Source organism: Homarus americanus, unplaced genomic scaffold (genome assembly GCF_018991925.1).
Source record: "Homarus americanus isolate GMGI-L3 unplaced genomic scaffold, GMGI_Hamer_2.0 scaffold11150, whole genome shotgun sequence".
Taxonomy (NCBI): Eukaryota; Metazoa; Arthropoda; class Malacostraca; order Decapoda; family Nephropidae; genus Homarus; species Homarus americanus.
Genome location: NW_024720555.1, coordinates 3,216,465 through 3,236,068, shown reverse-complemented (window position 1 = coordinate 3,236,068; position 19,604 = coordinate 3,216,465). Strand labels below are relative to the sequence as shown.

The following is a 19,604-nucleotide window of genomic DNA, read 5'->3' as shown; positions in this document are numbered from 1 at the left end:
CTCCAGATGACCAAAACCAAAATAAAACCAATATTGTTTGGAATGTTTATACTAAGAAATTTGTAGTAGGGGCAGCTAATATCCATTGAATTAGTTAATGTGCTTAGTAATATTCATATACAGTTGTACCCCACTTAACGCGGTCAATAGAACCCAGAGGGTCCCGTGTTAAGTGAAATCCGCATTAAGTGAACAACAGAACATATGGGATTAATTCCAATAGAAACCGGCCCGACCCCCAAACTCCACTTTTTGAAGACACATAACTATGTTGTAGTAAAAATAACATCTTAATTTTATGATGGTACATGCACACAATTAATACTTAAGAGAAATAGAGAAATACAGTCGCCAAGTTAATGTCCATTCAAATAATGGACTCAACTCCCTCCCCCTCTCACACTACACTGCTGGCTCTTCCCTCTGAGAAATTTTTGGGGGAAAACCACTAAATTTTAATAAATAATACCTCAAACTAAAGTTAGGATAATACAATTGACATTGCTGGATTCCTTGTAAGACCAGGAATATTTTGAATATAAATGTCATATATTTTGCACAAAAGATAACATAGTTACCCAGACAACAAATTTTTTCTAAAATTTGTATGTCTAATGCAAAATATATGATGTTTATATTCAAAATGATCATCAAATTGTAAGAATTCCAGCAATGTAAATTATATTCTGACTGGGTAATTTGCATGAATTTTATGAGCTAAAACAAATATCTTCAGTTAATAAAAAAAAAAATAATCTTCAGGACACTATCTGTCAATCAAAGTACCCCACCTTGCCCTCCCCCCTCTTCCAACCGCACGGTCAGTTCCAACCCTCCCCCCACCAATCGTCCCTTCAAGAGATGTGGGGTGAAAAAAATTAATTTTAACATTTTGTATTAAATAATACCTCAGATTAAAGTTAGGATAATACAATTGACATTCATGGATTCCTTGTAAGACCAGGAATATTTTGAATATAAATGTCATATATTTTGCACAAAAGATAACATTCTTACTCAGATTAAACATTTTATCTAAAATTTGTATGTCTAATGCAAAATATATGATGTTTATATTCAAAATGATCATCAAATTATAAGAATTCCAGCAATGTAAATTATATTCTGACCGGGTAATTTGTATGAATTTTATGAGCTAAAACAAATATCTCCAGTTAATAAAAAAAAAAAATATTCTTCACAGGGTAACAGATGGTCGGTCGGTCCCTCCCTCCCCCCCACCCCCCACCAACCGTCCCAAGGAGATGTGTGGGAAAACCAGAATACTTAACTTTTTTGTAATAAATAATACCTCAAACTAAAGTTAGGATAATATAATTGACATTGCTGGATTCCTTGTAAGACCAGGAATATTTTGAATATAAATGTCATATATTTTGCACAAAAGATAACATAGTTACTTAGAGAAAAAATTTTATCTAAAATTTGTATGTCTAATGCAAAATATATGATGTTTATATTCAAAATGATCACCAAATTATAAAAATTCCAGCAATGTAAATTATATTCTGGCCGGGTAATTTGTATGAATTTTATGAGCTAAAACAGGCAGTCAGGCAGGGTGGCGAGTGGGGCAAATCTAAAAATAGCGACTCGAGCCGGACACTCACCGCGTATATGTAGAAAAAATCCGTGTTAAGTGAAAGTTCAGCTCTGGCGAGGCACCGCGTATATGATAAAACGCGTTAAGTGAAACCGCATTAGGCGGGGTAATACTGTACATATTCAATATAACATTACTGTGCTGCACAGTAAAGCACAACTAATTACCTAATAATATTTATTTACAGAGCCGATCAGCCGAGAAGGTTGGACAACTACTTCCAGGGTTCATCAAGGCAGAGGAAAGAAATTTACCAAAAGTAGGTGTCTTTATGATTGTAGAGTATTATCAAGAACTTCGCCATCCAGCTATTATAGCACATTAAATTACATCTGCCATCTGATCATCCCCTGGCCATGGTCATCCCAAGTCCTTCCACAACATTAGATATAGACCTCAGTGACGAAAACTTACATTTCCCAGGCATGAAATAGAGAACAGTGATGAAAACTTCCATGTTGGAGTTATCGGTCTTTTGCATCATTTTGACACTCAGCAAGTAAATACACACGGTGTTACTTGAGCAGTCATTTATTTTAACCTAAAAATAAGGTATGCCTGTTTATATCAACATTGTATATGGCCACAAATCCTGTACAGTATTTCTGCTGGTAACACATCACACACCACAGCTGGCTACCTCCAGACTCCTGTTCATGCCAACCAGTGACGTCACAACCAATCACAGAGCTTTTCACAGTCACGTGACTTTTTAGTTACTTTAGCCCGTATTTTGTACACTTTTTGGCCTAATATATTTTTAAATATCATCACCATAGTGAATTTAAGCATTTTCTTTACCCACTGACCGGCCATCTTACGAAAAAATTCCGACCGACAACTCGTCCATTGGCAAGGTATATTTTGGAAAAAATTTCTGCATATTTAATAGCCTACTGTACTGGCAAAGCTAAATCACTGGCTATATAATATCATGACTTTATTGACCTATTACCATACATTTGCTGGTATTATCAATAAAATTTACCTAATGTACGTAATACAAAAGGATATAATTATAAGTACAATATAGGTACCTCAGTATACACATTACAAATCCTTATCGGTACCGGGCATGTTCACTAGGAACTGTCCAGTACAGGAATTGTTTACATCCTGTGCACCAGATCCGTTGGCATTTCAGAGGTATTGTCTTTGCATTGTCACTATCCACAACTAACTATCAGTGCGTGAACCTAGTGTGTTATACATGTGCATATAGCTACAGTAAAGCCTCAAATAATGACGGTAATGTGTCCTCCAATATTGCAGTGTAAGGTCAATCAACGTATCGCGAATCATTAATTACCATTAAAATAAAGCAATAATAATGAGACGCATTCCCAAGTGTGATCTTTTCATATCTTTTGAGTGGCTTTTTACCCTCTTTTCCCCCCCAAAAACAATACAATTAATGAAAATTGCAAAGTATATTCTTTAAATAATGTTTCTGAATGACCTTATAAAATATAAATGAATAATAGTATGGTCACACAAGAGGAGATGGGACGCCATTGTTTTTGTTTGTGTTTACAGCCGGGAGTCCGGGACAATAGTTCTACACGAGAAAATTAAGAAAATAAATCCCTGGTTGTAGCTGTAGTAAAATTAATGTAAAAAAATTAATATATATGTTTTAAGTAATGTTATTTAATGTTAATAAATGGAACAATAGAAGTAGCTAACCACTAATGGTAAATATAAAATAAGAGATGGATTGGGAACTACCCCAAAAAATACGTGCGCATTTAAGGATACCGCGTCATTTATCTTTTTAAGAATACAGTATGTACAAATGATTCATTACAGGTTTATTACTGAATATGTATTTGATTGAATTAATCTTTATATATGTGAAATGAACAATACAATTCATTAATAATACGTAGAATATTAAAACACACAAGAGGATAAGAGATGGCATTGTTGTCAGTGTTTACACCCATAATGTCAGTTATCCACCTGAAACTAAAGAAAATAAGACCCTGGTTGTTGTTGTAGTAAAATTAATGTAAAAAATATGTATATTTTAATTAATGTACAGCAAAAGTAACCACTGATATTAAAGAAAAAAATGAGACTGATAGTGGAACGTCAATGTACGTCAATGTACGTCAATGTACAGCTAGACCCCGACTTACGACCGTCGGGACTTACAACCGCCGCAGTTGTGACCATTTTTTTTTTCAAATGACGCACGCATTTTCAATACCGAAACGTTTCCAGTTAATGTAGTCTCCATGTATAATTAGAAAATTATGGGGGCCCCATGTGCATTCAGCTGACTACATTAAAGGTAAATGCTCAGTCACACTGTATCCATTCCTCATTATTTATTACTTTCACTGTACTGTATCCATTCCTCATTATTTATTACTTTTACTGTACTGTATTTCATTGTAGATTTTTTATTAAAAAAATTTTTATTTTTTTTTTTATCGATGTCGGACTTACGACCATTCGGACTTACGACTTGGATTTGGGTCCCTAACCCCGTCGTAAGTCGGGGTCTAGCTGTATACGTGAGCACTCAAGGAAACATAGTCAATTATCTTAATAATATGTACAAAAGATTCATTATTGTTTATTACTGAATATGCATTTGATTGAATTAATGTTTATATATGTGAAATGAACAATGCAATTCATTAATAATACGTAGAATATCAAAACACACACGAGGAGACAAGACGGCATTGTTTTCGTGAGTGACAATGGTTCTACATATGAAACTGAAGAAAATAAGACCCTGGCTGTAGCTGTAGTGAACTTATTTAAAAAAAATTGAATAACTGTATGTATGTTTTAAGTAATGTTATTTAATGTTAATAAATGGAACACTAGAAGTAGCTAACCACTAATGGTAAAGAAATAAGGCGAGACGATTGGGAACGCCAACGTATGAACAGTAAGTGCGTACGTGAAAACATATCGTCATTTCTCTACATATGAATATGAAAGCAACACTTATTTACTGTTCATATATGTTTTAAATATTTATGAATGTAAAACAAAAATTCTACTCACCAATGGTGGTAAAGTCTAAAACATAAGGACAGCCAATGAATACTGTGCTAGTTTTTACTCAGATGACGAAGTCATCAGGTTCAACTCAGACTGAAGCTGTAGCTTTCCATAAAGCTGTTGCTTAAACTGTTACTGAACCTGAAGTTGATGTTGAAGCTGCTTATGATGCTGAATTTGACAGTGTAGCTAAAGCTGATGTTTAGGCCTTCGAATAATAACGCTGTCGAAAGAACCTTGCACAGCCACTTTCTTTTCTCATTATACATCTTTATGTAGAAGTCATTTGCATTTATTTAAATTTTAATACTTTGTTCTGTTACTGGATCCACTTCAGAAAATATGTTCATTGCTTGCTCCATATAATTTCCACAGACCTCTCACCCCTTTCATATCGTTCTAACACATCTAGTTTCTCGGCTAAGCTTATACACTTTCTATTAGCTTTTGAAACAACACTACCATCACTTGCTCATGTTGAATAGGGATGCAAAAATGCTGTAAGACGCCTGAGAAAGTTTTTCTCCTGATCCTGCTTAGATGCGTGAAAACAAAGGGACTGCCAAGCTCCGACTGTTGTTTACTGGCAATGAGCATTACCACTCATTAGCCAGGAACTTCTTTGCACAAGGCGCTCTTCATTTTTTTATAATACATATCGGGATTTAGTTATTATTTATATGACAATGTAATTTTATTGTATTTTTATTATATATAGGTCGTAAATACAAATGAAATAAGGAAATAAATTGAATCGGGTCCTAAATTAACTAGGGTCTTAAATATGAAAAGTTGTTGGTCGAACCGTTGTTATCGGAGGCTTTACTGTATTTATGTATGTATTTTTCACATTCCTGGGACTGGCATGAAAAACTCGCAGATTTTGCTTTCTCACGGGGTCCATTTTACCTAACCCCAGCGAGCTTTAAGGGAATACTGTACTCTGGTTATGAAGTCATTTCCATCTGCCTCCCTCTGCTGAAGGTACAGTTATCTTTTGAAAAAGGTGAGAAGCAAATTTCTATGGACGTAGTGTAGTTTGCCTATCCATTTTTTCATAAGAGAATAATCAAGATTGAAATATTAGCTATGAGTAAGCTTACAGAATCCACCCAAAACAGTCCATTATGTAGTGCCAAAAGATAAAAAGAAACAAAATATAATTATTGTGTTCAATGAAGTACTGATATTTTTCTGATGCATGCCATTGATGTTAGTAAGTATGGTACATATCAAAAATCAAATTTTTCTACCTTACAGCCCACATCATTGAGTATTTCTTACCTCTTCAACAGTTCCAGTGGTACGGTCCTTCCAACAGAAGTGCATGAGGGAATCATCTGCCTGGTACAAATACACAAGACCCTTCCTTTTGTCTGGATGAACCATTTGTTGCCTCATGTACATCTTGCCAGCCTGTAACAAAATTCTTATTTAGATCTTTTTGTTGCAATGCATAAATGTTTTTGTAAATTATAAAGAATTCTGAAAGGCCACATTTGATATGAAAAAAAAAATATTTTAAATAAAAGCTTTTAATATAAATAAAGAGTAAGCATAGACAATGAAGAGTGGCCTTTCTATCCCAACATTTGGTCTCAGACATCTCTCATTCAAAAGTAAGTTTCACACAAAACAGCTCTGCATTATATATACAGTCAACCCTCGCTTTACGCGGTCCCACTTTACGCGTTTCCACGTTTACGCGGTACCCTGCCGAACAAGGAATGCTCACTTTCCGCGGTGTGTGTACCCTTTTACGCGGAGAGCGGCGCGAGCAGGGTGCGCACAAGGTCGCCCAGTCAACAAAACATTACCGAGTTCTTCACCCGCTACCCACCACAGCCGGCCCAAGTCAGTGATAGTGATAATGATAGTGAGGATATGGACTTGTATGGACTTTGAGGGGTTTGACAAAGAGGCCCTGCAAGCCTCTGTGGTTGATAGTGATACAATTGATACAGGTGAGGGCCAATAATCTGCCCTCTGCTTCGGAACCAACCCCCCCATCCCTGTGTGCCCAGCCATCTTTTCTACTAATGTAAGTGTTAAAAAACCTAATATTATTGATATTTCTCTTAATTATTAATTGTGTGTGCATACCATCATAAAATTAAGAAGTTATTTTTACTACAACGTAGGTATTGTGTCTGAAAAAGTGGAGTTTGGGGGTCGGCCCGGTCTCTATTTCAATTAATCCCATATGTTATGTTGTTCACTTTACGCGGGCCGCCGTGGGTTCAATTGACCGCGTAAAGTGAGGGTTCACTGTATATATATATATATATATATATATATATATACAGTATTACCCCGCCTAACGCGGTTTCACTTAACGCGTTTTATCATATACGCGGTGCCTTGCCAGAGCTGAACTTTCACTTAACGCGGATTTTTTCCACATATACGCGGTGAGTGTCCGGCTCGAGACGCTATTTTTAGATTTGCCCCACCCGCCACCCTGCCTGTTTTAGCTCATAAAATTCATACAAATTACCCGGCCAGAATATAATTTACATTGCTGGAATTCTTATAATTTGGTGATCATTTTGAATATAAACATCATATATTTTGCATTAGACATACAAATTTTAGATAAAAATTTTTCTCAGAGTAACTATGTTATCTTTTGTGCAAAATATATGACATTTATATTGAAAATACTCCTGGTCTTACAAGGAATCCAGCAATGTCAATTATATTATCCTAACTTTAGTTTGAGGTATTATTTATTAAAATTTAGTGGTTATCCCACACATCTCCTTGGGACGGTTGGTGGGGGGTGGGGGGGAGGGAGGGACCGACCGACCATCTGTTACCCCGTGAAGAATTTTTTTTTTTTTTATTAACTGAAGATATTTGTTTTAGCTCATAAAATTCATACAAATTACCCGGTCTGAATATAATTTACATTGCTGGAATTCTTATAATTTGATGATCATTTTGAATATAAACATCATATATTTTGCATTAGACATACAAATTTTAGATAAAATTTTTTCTCAAATTAACTATGTTATCTTTTGTGCAAAATATATGACATTTATATTCAAAATATTCCTGGTCTTACAAGGAATCCAGCAATGTCAATTATATTATCCTAACTTTAATCTGAGGTATTATTTAATACTAAATGTTAAAAACCTGGAAGGGAGGATTGGTGGGGGGTGGGGGGGAGGGTTGGGACTGACCGCGCGGTTGGAAGAGGGGGGGAGGCAAGGTGGGGTACTTTGATTGACAGATAGTGTCGTGAAGATTTTTTTTTTTTATTAACTGAAGATATTTGTTTTAGCTCATAAAATTCATACAAATTACCCGGTCAGAATATAATTTACATTGCTGGAATTCTTATAATTTGGTGATCATTTTGAATATAAACATCATATATTTTGCATTAAACATACAAATTTTAGATAAAAATTTTTCTCTAGGTAACTATGTTATCTTTTGTGCAAAATATATGACATTTATATTCAAAATATTCCTGGTCTTACAAGGAATCCAGCAATGTCAATTGTATTATCCTAACTTTAGTTTGAGGTATTATTTATTAAAATTTAGTGGTTTTCCCCCAAAAATTTCTCTGAGAGGGAAGAGCCGGCAGTGTAGTGTGAGAGGGGGAGGGAGTTGAGTCCATTATTTGAATGGACATTAACTTGGCGACTGTATTTCTCTATTTCTCTTAAGTATTAATTGTGTGCATGTACCATCATAAAATTAAGATGTTATTTTTACTACAACATAGGTATGTGCCTTCAAAAAGTGGAGTTTGGGGGTCGGGCCGGTTTCTATTGGAATTAATCCCATATGTTCTGTTGTTCACTTAACGCGGATTTCACTTAACGCGGGACCCTCTGGGTTCAATTGACCGCGTTAAGTGGGGTACAACTGTATATTGTTCCTCTATATTCTTTCGTGGCACCTCAGTGACGAGACAAATAAGGGGAAAATTTTTTTTACGTCGAGCGCTCACTGTCACTACGCACTTAGGGGTCATTTCCTGCTTGCCTCTGTGTCCGAGATGGCCAATAATGCATATATTTACTGATCATAATACTTACCTCCTATAAATATTTAATTTAAAATTTATTTTATTTTCATTACTCTTCAAAAGAAGTGCTCAGCAACACACACACGCAATATGTCGTCAGGCTTTATGTTTGGGAGAGCACGTAGGTCATAAAAATAATTATTGGAATAATAATTCCACAAATAAATACATTTATAACAATCATAGCATTATCATCTTGTAATACTAAACTAAAACCACACCTTTTAGTAATATTCCTTTGATACAGCATGATAAAATGGGACATACAATGAAAATAAACAAACAAAAGAAATCATTTACCAATAAGCTTCCTTCTGACCACGAGTAAGAGAGATGGTGGTAGTGTTGTGTGAAGGGAAAGAGGGAAGGATATAAGAGGGCTATTTTTAGCTTGTCTTTGTGTCCGAGATGGCCAATAATGCATATATTTACTGTTCATAATACTTATCTCCTATAAATAATTAATTTAGAATTAATTTTTCTGCATTATTTTTCATAAAAAGTGCTTGGCGACACACAACAGTCTGTTGCCACTTGCCTGTCTATCTTTGTGTTTGGTATAGCAAGTAATACACAAAATAATAATAATTCCACAAATAAATACATTTATAACATAATCATAGCATTATTTTACAGTAATACTACACTACTTTTAGCAATATTACTTTGATACAAATCGATAAAATAGACAAACAATGAAAATGAAACGAACAAAAGTAGGCAATTATGTTCAGGAAACTTCCCTGTGGCCGAACATGTGGCGACAGGCAAATAGTCACACTGGAACCTGATAACCCGCGCTGGGCATTTAAACAGTGGCAGGAAAAGGCACGCGTTCTGGAACGTCACCTGGGGCCTAAGGGTTTAAGTCTCTACCAATCTTTGGAGGTCCATCACCACTCTTATTATGCCTTATCACATCACTTCAAGCTGCTCCTCAGCACAAGAGGAACTATCACTGGAGTGTTTATGCACAATTGCATAACACAGGAAGTCGGAAATAACGAAAAAATATGAAGTCAGAGACACATGGTAAGTGTAAACAAGAACAAAGATAGCGGGAATAAGTTAGAGGCAGCGCGCAAAGCCCTCTTGTGTCAAGAATTTGCATCATGCCACCACCCGCCAAATTTAAAACAGTTCTGCCACTCCTCTCCCAATTGTTGGATCTCCGGGGTATCAACAAAACTTACGGGGTATTTCCTTTTATGTAATCATCGGTTATGCAAAGTGGCAGTTATTGGGGCATCAGTTTTAGGGGTATACCTATAAAAAAAATAATATGAAAATGCACATAACCTAATAGAACTTGACCTGACCAACCAAAGAACCCTACCTAACTTCCTAGCCGAGGGCCAGACCCTCACCATATTGAACAAAAAGTACTGTACTGTACTTACTTTCATATCTGGTACCAACAAAAACAACTTTCTTGAAGTAACTTGGTGTAATTTTAAATTTTTTGTGGACATGAGAGTATGCTCAGACCAAGTGGGTCAGTCCGCGCATAAACTAACAAAGAGCAGATGACTAAATGTGCCGACACAACGGGTTTTTTGGCTGAATTTTAAAATAAAAAATTAATTTCTTCATGTACAAAGCAAGTGGAGACACCATTTTAGTGTCATATGATCAGTTTTTCTTTTTTTTACTGCACAATATCTCTCACCCTTCATACCCTTCCCACTACTGGTGATTTATGATTGTAGGGTATTATTTTACTTTAGGACATAGCACGCCCAAAAGTTATAAACAACTGAAACATTTAAATCTCCCTATTCTGAGCATTTTGAACCCCATATACAGTGGGGTATGCTATAACGAATCTAATTGGTTCTAGAACCTTGTTCGTTATAGCATTCGTTCGTTATAGGATTAATCCGTTCCAGGCCCCCAAATACAACCACTTAACACTGAAAAATAAAATATAAAATTGTAAAAATTGTAAAAAAGTGCATATATATGCATCTAAACCCCTGAAATAAAGAATATCATTAATATTTGTAATAAAAAAAAACAATAAATTAGTAAAAAAAAAAAAAAAAAAATTTTTTTAAATAATGTTTGTTGTAGGAGTTTCGTTCGTTATAGCATTCTCAATTTTATGGGTAAAACCGTTCGTTATAGGAATATTCGTAGTAGGATCCGTTCGTTATAGCATACCCCACTGTACTGTATACAGTACATGGCGGAAATGGATAATAGTGACACAATTGAATTTAATTGATTTTACGTAGTTTTCAGTCTTTGAGGAGATTTAGCGGCGCATCACACATGCACAATAAACTGACGTCATCCAGTCGTGATCAATGATGTATCGATATCATCATGCAAATTTTTTTCGACCAATCACATTTGGTTTTTTTCAAAGGAAGCAAAGTGGGTAATTTCATCGACCAGTCTCACAATGGTCGTGGTGGAGGTTGGTTGTCATTTGTGCTCCTACAATTATTTTCAGTTTACTGCCGAGTTTTACGAGAAAGACAATCATTCCATCCTTCCACTTCTAAGGTATTGTACTTTCGGACATAGCGTACCCCAAAGTTTTTAATTAGTGAAACATTTAGATTACAGTAAAAGTCCAAAAATCCGGATGCCAGAAATCCAGACCACCCGAGAATCCGGACTTTTCGAAAACTCAAACTTAACTTCTTTTTTTTTTAATTTAGCTGGCTTTTGTGTGTATGTGTGCATGCGTGAGCGCCACAGCTGCACAGCTACAACAAGCGACCACGCAGTCACCACTTTAAAACGAGCAATCAAACTGTGACAACATATGTAATTTTGAGTCCTACTCTTTCCATTTACAGAGTACTGTACTGTACAAGCCCATAATAATGGCTCCTAAAGTAGATAAACTTCATTGTGTGAAGAGAAAGAAGAACACGTTGAAATTGAGTGACAAACTTGAAATAATTAAGAAACTAGAACGTGGTGTGAGCAATACTGTTCTAATGGAAACATACGACATTGGAAAGTCTACAATTTATGATATAAAAAAGGCAAAGAATAAAAGTTTAGAATTCACAGCTTTATCTTTAAAACTGCTCGTTTTGATAAATGAAGCATGCTATATTTGCTAATGAATAAACTATCAAAATGTACCTGTTCATCTCTTCTTTATTTCTCCTGAAATTTGAATTTTAAAAGTACTGCCTGAGAATCCGGAAAATCCAAAAATCTGGACTGACCCAATCCCCAAGCAGTCCGGATTTTTGGACTTCTACTGTAGTTTAAGCTAGGCCTACCAAGGGTACGGGGGCAGAGACCCTGGCTAAGGGTTAGGTTAGATGACTCGTTTTCATTTTCTCCCTCACCCAAAAACAGCAATTTCCCAGGCTCTCCCCCATTGTTGTTGGGGGCAAAAACGTGCAAATTACACCAAAAATGAAGGTCAGATCCATTTAAAACACACCAAAATACACTGGAAAAACATATTGGTCAACCCCTAGGGACTCATGTCCTAAAGTAAAAATTTACCAATTGTAGATATAGATAAACTAAAAATTATAAAATAAATAGTACTTATAATTAAAAAAGTTGTTGCATTGTATTTATTACTTACTATGGTAATTTCCAGGAACAGCACTACCACCACAAGGAGTTGTTCGATTTTTTTAATTTTTACCACAGATGTTCTAGTTAATATTGACGACTGACCCGCGGACGGGTTATTTGTCTTACTGTTTACTTCCTTACTTTATTTCCATCAGTGAGTTCAGAAATTTTCTTGTGCAAATGCTTTGTTTGGTAGATAATTAGGAGCCTAGGAGTGCACTACTTTGTCTTCTCGGCGACGATGTCTCATCCCAGGCTGTAAACAGCCAATCATATTACTGTAGCGTATTTCAAAACACACAGCCGCCCCGGCTTAATTAACACCAATGCTCAGTGTCTGCTTAAAAACCATTCGGTACGAACGGCTGTTCTCACGTCCACAAAAATAATAAAATTACACCATATCACAGTAAGTACTCTCTGTTTAATATACCTGGGGTGCCCGGGGTCGGAGCCCCCTGACTAGGAAGTTAGGTAAGGTTAGGTAGGTTTGTTTGGTTAGGTTGGTGAGGTCTTGTAACAATGCTTCTGCTGCTTGTTTTTCATATCAACTAAGGTTAGGTTATGTTTAATTTAGAAATAACCACTTTTTAACATACAAACTACGACAGTGTCCACTATAAAACACAGTGAAATTGCGGTGTTTTTATAAGTTTTTTCTATGAAAAATCGGCCGCGGATCAGCTGTCAATAATTACCAATGTTCTTATCACCATATTAATTATTTTAAAAGAGGGTACATTTTATTTTAATTATATATATATATATATATATATATATATATATATATATATATATATATATATATATATATATATATATATATATATATATATATATATATATATATATATATATATATATATATATATATATATATTTGGTATCTTTGCATTAGTTCACACAACTTTCCTGCCCCAAATCTATTATCATATTCGAAAAAGACGTCTAATTTTAAGGTAATTTTCTTCTATTACATTCCCGTCTCAAACGTATAATAACGGAGATAGCGCATGCCAAATCTTTCTCTATTTTCTTCATAAATCGTCATGCACATGCATTCCCATACATGTCATGCAGCCAATCAAAGCGTTTATTTTTGGCCACCAATTAAAATGAATTGTGGATTAATTTGCAGCATTTTTTGCCCAACCAGATTCGATTGTGATTCTGGTCTCTCATATTTTGAAATTCAAATTCATTTCCGACCATGGAAGTCTGCGATGGGTGTAACTTCAATTATAAAGAGTTGATTGTGCGTTTTGGGAAAAAACGAACAAACTAAACAAACTACTGCATAAATTTTTTTAGATCTCATGGTGTTCTACCGACCTCAGTAAAGTGTCCTAAGTGTAAGAATGCGTGAAAAAATCGTCAAGACCAACATAGTTGGCATGAACCAGGCCAATAAGGTAAGAAATAAGTGATTCCATCAAATGGTGACAGGTTAGGTCAGGTTCTGTTTATATGTTTTTCTATTGTTTTTTTTTTTTTTTGTATTGGCTTAGCCATGATTTTTGTCAGAAAATGCCCCACCCAAAACCAGATAACTAAAAAACAGGCACTTTACGGCAGAAATCAAAGTCAGAACCAATCAAAACAAACATTAGAAAACATAGTTTTGACTTTCTACCAGAGTTGTGGGAACTACTGCAAATTTACCATATTTTTTTCTCTATTTGCAATCATTATCACCTGTAGTGAGCAGGGCATGAAGGGTGAGGGAAAGTGCAGGGTAAAACAGTGAAAGCTGGTCATATGAGACTAAAATTATGTCTTTATGTACTTTCTATGCAAAGAAATTAATCATTTACCATAAATACTCCTCCAAACAATCTGCTGAGTCACTGCACGTCATCAGTTTGTTTACAACTGACCCACAAGGTCTGAGGGTGGCCGGTAATAGTCACAGGAAAAAAAGTCACAGAAAAAAGTCACAATTAATTTATGGTGGCCGGTAATAAAGGTAAGGTTAGGTTAGGTTAGGTTACTGAAACTGACTGACATATTAACCTTAAAAAATGTGAGAATTCGATAGTTAACTTTTCTTTTTTTCCTGTGACTTTTTTCCTGTGACTTTTTTACCTGTGACTTTTTTACCTGGATTCGGTCTGAGCATACTCTTATGTCCACAAAAAAAATTAAAATTACACCATGACACTTCAACAAAGATGCTTTCACTTGGTATCTAAAATGAAAATAAGTACTTTCTGTTTAATATGGCTGCATGCCTAGGAAGTTTGGTATTTTTTTTTTTATTATTACGGGAATTAGCCCACCCGGGCACAGGTCGAACGACCTACAACGGGGCCTGCGGGGCAAAAAAATAAGAACAGAAAGAAATTAAAAGAGAGAAGTAAAAGATTATGCTGTGTTAATCTATACCAAGCAGATGCCGGAAAACCAGCCTTTTAAAGTGAGACAGATTGTATAAGTATGGAAACACAGAAGGCAGAGCATTCCACAGTTTGGCTGTGTGAGGAAAGAAGGATGTACTATAACGGGCTATTCTAGTGGGACTGACATCCACAAAGAAATGGTGGGCACCGCGGGCAAGACGTGTTTTATGAGCCCACGGCCTCGCCGGCAGTACACAGGATGCCAAATCCACCGAACATAGCCCGTTAAAGTACCTGTAAAAGAGAGAGAGTGAAGCAACATTGCAGCGATGAGAAATGGAAGAAAGATTATCAGCTAAAGGAGGACAGCTAAACGGAAGAAGAGCCACCCCTAGATATGAGCGCAGTACTCCAAGTTAGGACGAATGAATCCCTTATATACTTGAAGCAACTGCTCAGGAGTGAGGTAGCAACGGCATCTGTACAGCATTCCCAACTTTCGGAAGGCAGCTTTAGCTATGTTAAGGAAGTGTAATTTCCAGGACTTATTGGAGGAAATGGTGGGGCCTAGCATATTTATTTCAGAATTTGGCAGAATGATTGCAACCTGAAATGTAATTGGTGGCAGATCATTTAATTTAGAAAGTGTAATTGGTAAATACTGAGTTTTATTACTATTGAATTTAACCAAGTTTGTACCTCCCCATTCAGAGATGCTGCACAGATCTGCATTGATAGAAGTAATGATATCAGGTTAGGTAGGTTTCTTTGGTTGGTTAGGTTCTATTAGGTTTTAATAAATGTCATCTCTTTTAAAATACTTACAATAATAATAAGAATGTGTGTTAAAAATAAAAGGAATTGAACAACTTCTGGTGTTACCCATCTGCCCCAGTATTATCAAAGTTAGATTTTTCCAAACAATCAAATGTAATTTAGGAATGGTTGTAATGACCCGCACACTGCATGGTTTTAATATGATATAACCTGTGTATAGAACTTAATATAAATTTTAATAAATTCCTTCGGCCAGTGTATCATCCCTAATACCTGGGGTGCTGGACAATTCGTACCCAAGCAAATGTCCATATGTAATCCAGTTGTCTCTGAAGATGTCTTGAATAAAAACGAAAGCTAAAGTGCTCCATTGTTTCCCTTTTCCCGTGTGATTTTATCAAGATATATATATATATATATATATATATATATATATATATATATATATATATATATATATATATATATATATATATATATATATATATATACAAATAAAATGCATGGTATACATACTAATAGGTATGGATTATCTCTTGAATTGGGTGTAAGTAATTTTGGGTACGACTTATCTCGTGAGTTGGGTACGACTTATCTTGGGTACGAGATGACCCTAACCCTAATACCTGCCATACATGACTAGTTCATCCCATGTTCAGAGATCATTGCTACCACCATGCTAACGTAGGTTACACCAGAAGCCCATATTATTAGTACTGTTTGATATACACACCTTGAACTCAAGAAGGTTCTTGCTTGATGATCGAGCACTTCCTCCAAATAATGCTGTCGACATTTTTTCTTAAGAGATGTTGAACTTGAGCAACCAAGGAGTGAGTGAGGCAAACACCCGATCTTCACGTCCAATGACTAAGCAGTTTGGTGTAGAGTGTAGACTACCAACCAAACCCCAAACACCGAACCCCAAACTCGTTACATAGCTATATACTGTATATTAGACTTATTTCAGATGGATGAAACGTAATTTTCTGAGGTTTCATAATGTCTACAACAGTTAGGAAAATTCTTACCCAAGTACAAAAAAGTGGTGAAGAGGATAAAACTAATGAAAAATTGCCAGGATTCCTTAAATATGCGTTGCCAGAACACAGGTGATTTATTATAAAAGGATGTTGCATTCCCAAATAATGAAAATATATGAAGTGTTGAAAACAGTCAAGATTCATATATGTAATATGTGATTCTTGTTCTGTAAGTTAAGAGTTTAGTGTTTCGGGTTTGGGGTTTGGTATTGGTTTTAGGTTTAGCCACTGATGTTGTGGTTCTCTGTGATGTCACAGCTTGGTGTCTGAATTTGTTAAGATTATTGTAAAGTTATATTCGGAAATTAATATTTTAATATCCACCTTTCACACTTGTCTTGTTACTTGTATTAATACATCGTATACCTATCCGTAGAAATTTTGAAGTCATGAAAATAGCACCACACTACGTATACTCTTCCATTTGTCCCAACCAAATTATTCGTTCCTCTTCTAATTATACGAAATTTATGAACGGTTAAGATACTAATAATACACCTGTGCTTTGCATGGTTTATTCACAGTGAAATAAAGAAATAAATATTATATTAATGAAAAGTATAACTGCCGAGTAATGGAGGTGCTTCAATGGCTCCATTTTACTTTTGTTCTGTTTGTTTTGTTTTATTTGCTTCACCACTGATCGGCTCGTTATCCGCTTGGGCGATCGGTCACGTCTCTGTTACTTTTCCTTTTCTTTTATTCTCTTCACCAAATGATCGACTCGTTAGCCCCTTGGGCGATCGGTCATGTCTCTGTTACGCTGCTTACGTACTGTTGTCAAGTACCGGGCATGTGTTGGTCAAGTCTGGTCTTGAAAGAGCTCACACTCGGTGCCGTCACAACACTCTCTGGTAGATCGTTCCAAGAGTTTGCAACTCTCACTCCGAAAAAGTTTGCCCTCACAGTTTTCTGGACTTGCGGCTTCCTCAATCTTGAGCTGTGACCCCTTGTGGGGCGAGCGTCCGCCAGCTCCAAGTAAGGACACTCGACTGAATAAGTGCCCCTTGAGATGCTTATACACCTCAATTAGGTCGCCTCTTGCCCGTCTGTAGTATAAGCTAGGCAAGTTCAGGCGCTCCAATCTCTCAGGGTAGTTGAGGTGCCGAAGTGCAGGCACCAGTCTGGTGGCCCTCCTTTGAACATTTTCAATCAACTGACAGTCCGTAGCATGTCTCGGGAACCAGGCGGGGTGACAGAACGCCAGATGGGGAAGCACTTCACTCTTGAAGATCTTTTTGAGGGATATCTGAATGACCTTCTTATAAGACCCAATAATTTATTTGCCTGATTTACCTTCTCGCAATGGCCCGAGAACTTCAGCTCATTGTCAACATACACACCTTGGTCCTTCTCACATTCAGTCTCAAATAGTGCAGTTTCTTCATCCCGTTGGGACATATGATACGCCTCCTTACCGTTGGTATGCTCCAGGTGCATCCTCTTACACTTCGTGACATTGAGTCTCAGCAGCCATTTCTTCGACGGGCAAAAAGGGGGGGGGGTTGGGGGGACCTAAATGAGGTTGTATAAACATCTCAAAGGACATTACTCAGTCGAGTGTCCTTACCTGGAGCTGGCGGACGCTCGCCCCACAATGGGTCACAGCTCAAGGTTGACGAAGCCGCAAGTCCAGGAAACTGTGATGGCGAACCTTTCGAAGTGAGAGTTGTGAACTCGTGGAACAACCTACCAGAGTGTTATGACGGCACCGAGTGTGAGCTCTTTCAAGGCCAGACTTGACCAGCACTGGAACAGGTTTAGATACATTCAGGAGCCAGTGCATGACCAGTACTTACCAACAGTGCGTAACAGAGACGTGGCCGATCGCCCCAGCGGCTAACCAGCCGATCAGTGGTGAAGAGGATAAACGTAAAGTAAAAGTAAGAGGAATTTTGGAATGTCCGTAGGTTGAACAATAAATGCAAGACGGCCAAAGTTGGAAAAGTTCCAGAAATAGAACCACTAAATGTTTTTTAGTGAAGACAACTCCAACCTGACCTACTGTAATTAACTACCCTAAGGTTTAGCGAGTCTATTTGAGGTTGTAGCGTAGTGTATGTGGCGCAGTAGTCAAAGTTCTCTTTCTTATGTGTCATTTTTTTCTTTCTTAGGACCGCATGCACACGTACATAAAGATCTCGTACTCAGGATGGAGGTGAGAAAGGAAACTCACAATAGCGTTTTCTTTACGTATATTGTATGTACAGTGAAAGAAGATGCTGGAGGAGTTGCTGTGTTGTAGAGGAGTTTGTTGAGAGGAGGTCTTGTCGGTTTGAGAGCTTGGAGTAGAATGCCCTTCTTGGTGTGTTGTGTTGTTGTTGAGATTGTTGGACCGTAGTCCGACACGGGCCTTTGCCTGTAAGCTGCCCGTTTGGTGGTTCCGGCTGGAGCTCTTGGAGCAGCCAGACCGGATTTGGGATTGGGGGATGGAGGTTGTCCTACCTGCACATATGAAAGGATACTGCAGGTTTGCAAATGTGAGCGGACCCTCGGTCAGTGAACGCTTACCACCAACTCCCACTCTTGGACGTGGTCAGTTTCGGAGTGGCACACCCCCCGAACTGGGGTCCGCACTTGCTGGGGGATGATACTTCCTAAGCTATCTGGGTGGTGGGTATCGTGTGATGACCCGGAGAAGGTGGTGAATGTGGTTTGTTTGGGCCTTTCGGGTTATAGTGGCCGCTGGTGTTGTGCATTCTTCTTGGAAGTTTCGAATTCTGTTTTGGAGACTTTGAGTGACTTCGCAGTCGAGGAGATAGTGTTCCAGTGGGTTGGCCGCTGGCTCCTGACAGTAGGTGCATTCCCTGACGACATTTCCGATCGTCTGCCAGGTGCACTTTTACCTGAAGGTTCCAAGTGTTCCCTGAAGAAGGCAGTGATGGGTAGGGAAACATTGGGTAACACTGAAGTCCATATATTAACGGATAGGAGAGATACAAGTCGTGAGCAGCGTGCGCATGAAGTGCCATGCACGACCCACGGAGTCAGAGTAAGGCGGCATTGCCATATGGCAGCCTCGGGGCAATGTTGCCACATAACATGTGCATTGTTGTCACGTAATTACATACATAGATGCTACTCGGCACAGTAGCTTATATACAAGGTTGCTACTCGGCACAGTAGCTTAGATACATAACCTACATCTCCCTCCCCCCTCACGCTCATAGTCTTTGTCTTGAGCGGAC

General features: G+C 37.2%; 1 protein-coding gene across 6 annotated transcripts in view; it reads right to left on the bottom strand.

Annotated features, from left to right (window-relative positions):
- Nucleotides 1-16,271, bottom strand: part of LOC121860634 (proteasomal ubiquitin receptor ADRM1-B-like) — a 29,485-nt gene extending 13,214 nt beyond the window's left edge. For 4 of the 6 annotated variants that reach the window (XM_042357898.1, XM_042357901.1, XM_042357897.1 and 1 more), the window contains exons 1-2: nt 16,107-16,271; nt 5,933-6,064 (exon numbers count right to left, since the gene is read on the bottom strand). In XM_042357898.1, the coding sequence (XP_042213832.1) occupies nt 5,933-6,064; nt 16,107-16,169 (195 nt within the window). In that variant the 5' untranslated portion in view covers nt 16,170-16,271. The remainder of the gene's footprint in view (nt 1-5,932; nt 6,065-16,106) is intronic. The other 2 variants (XM_042357896.1, XM_042357899.1) reach the window with 1 other exon arrangement.
- Nucleotides 16,272-19,604: the final 3,333 nt, after the last annotated feature.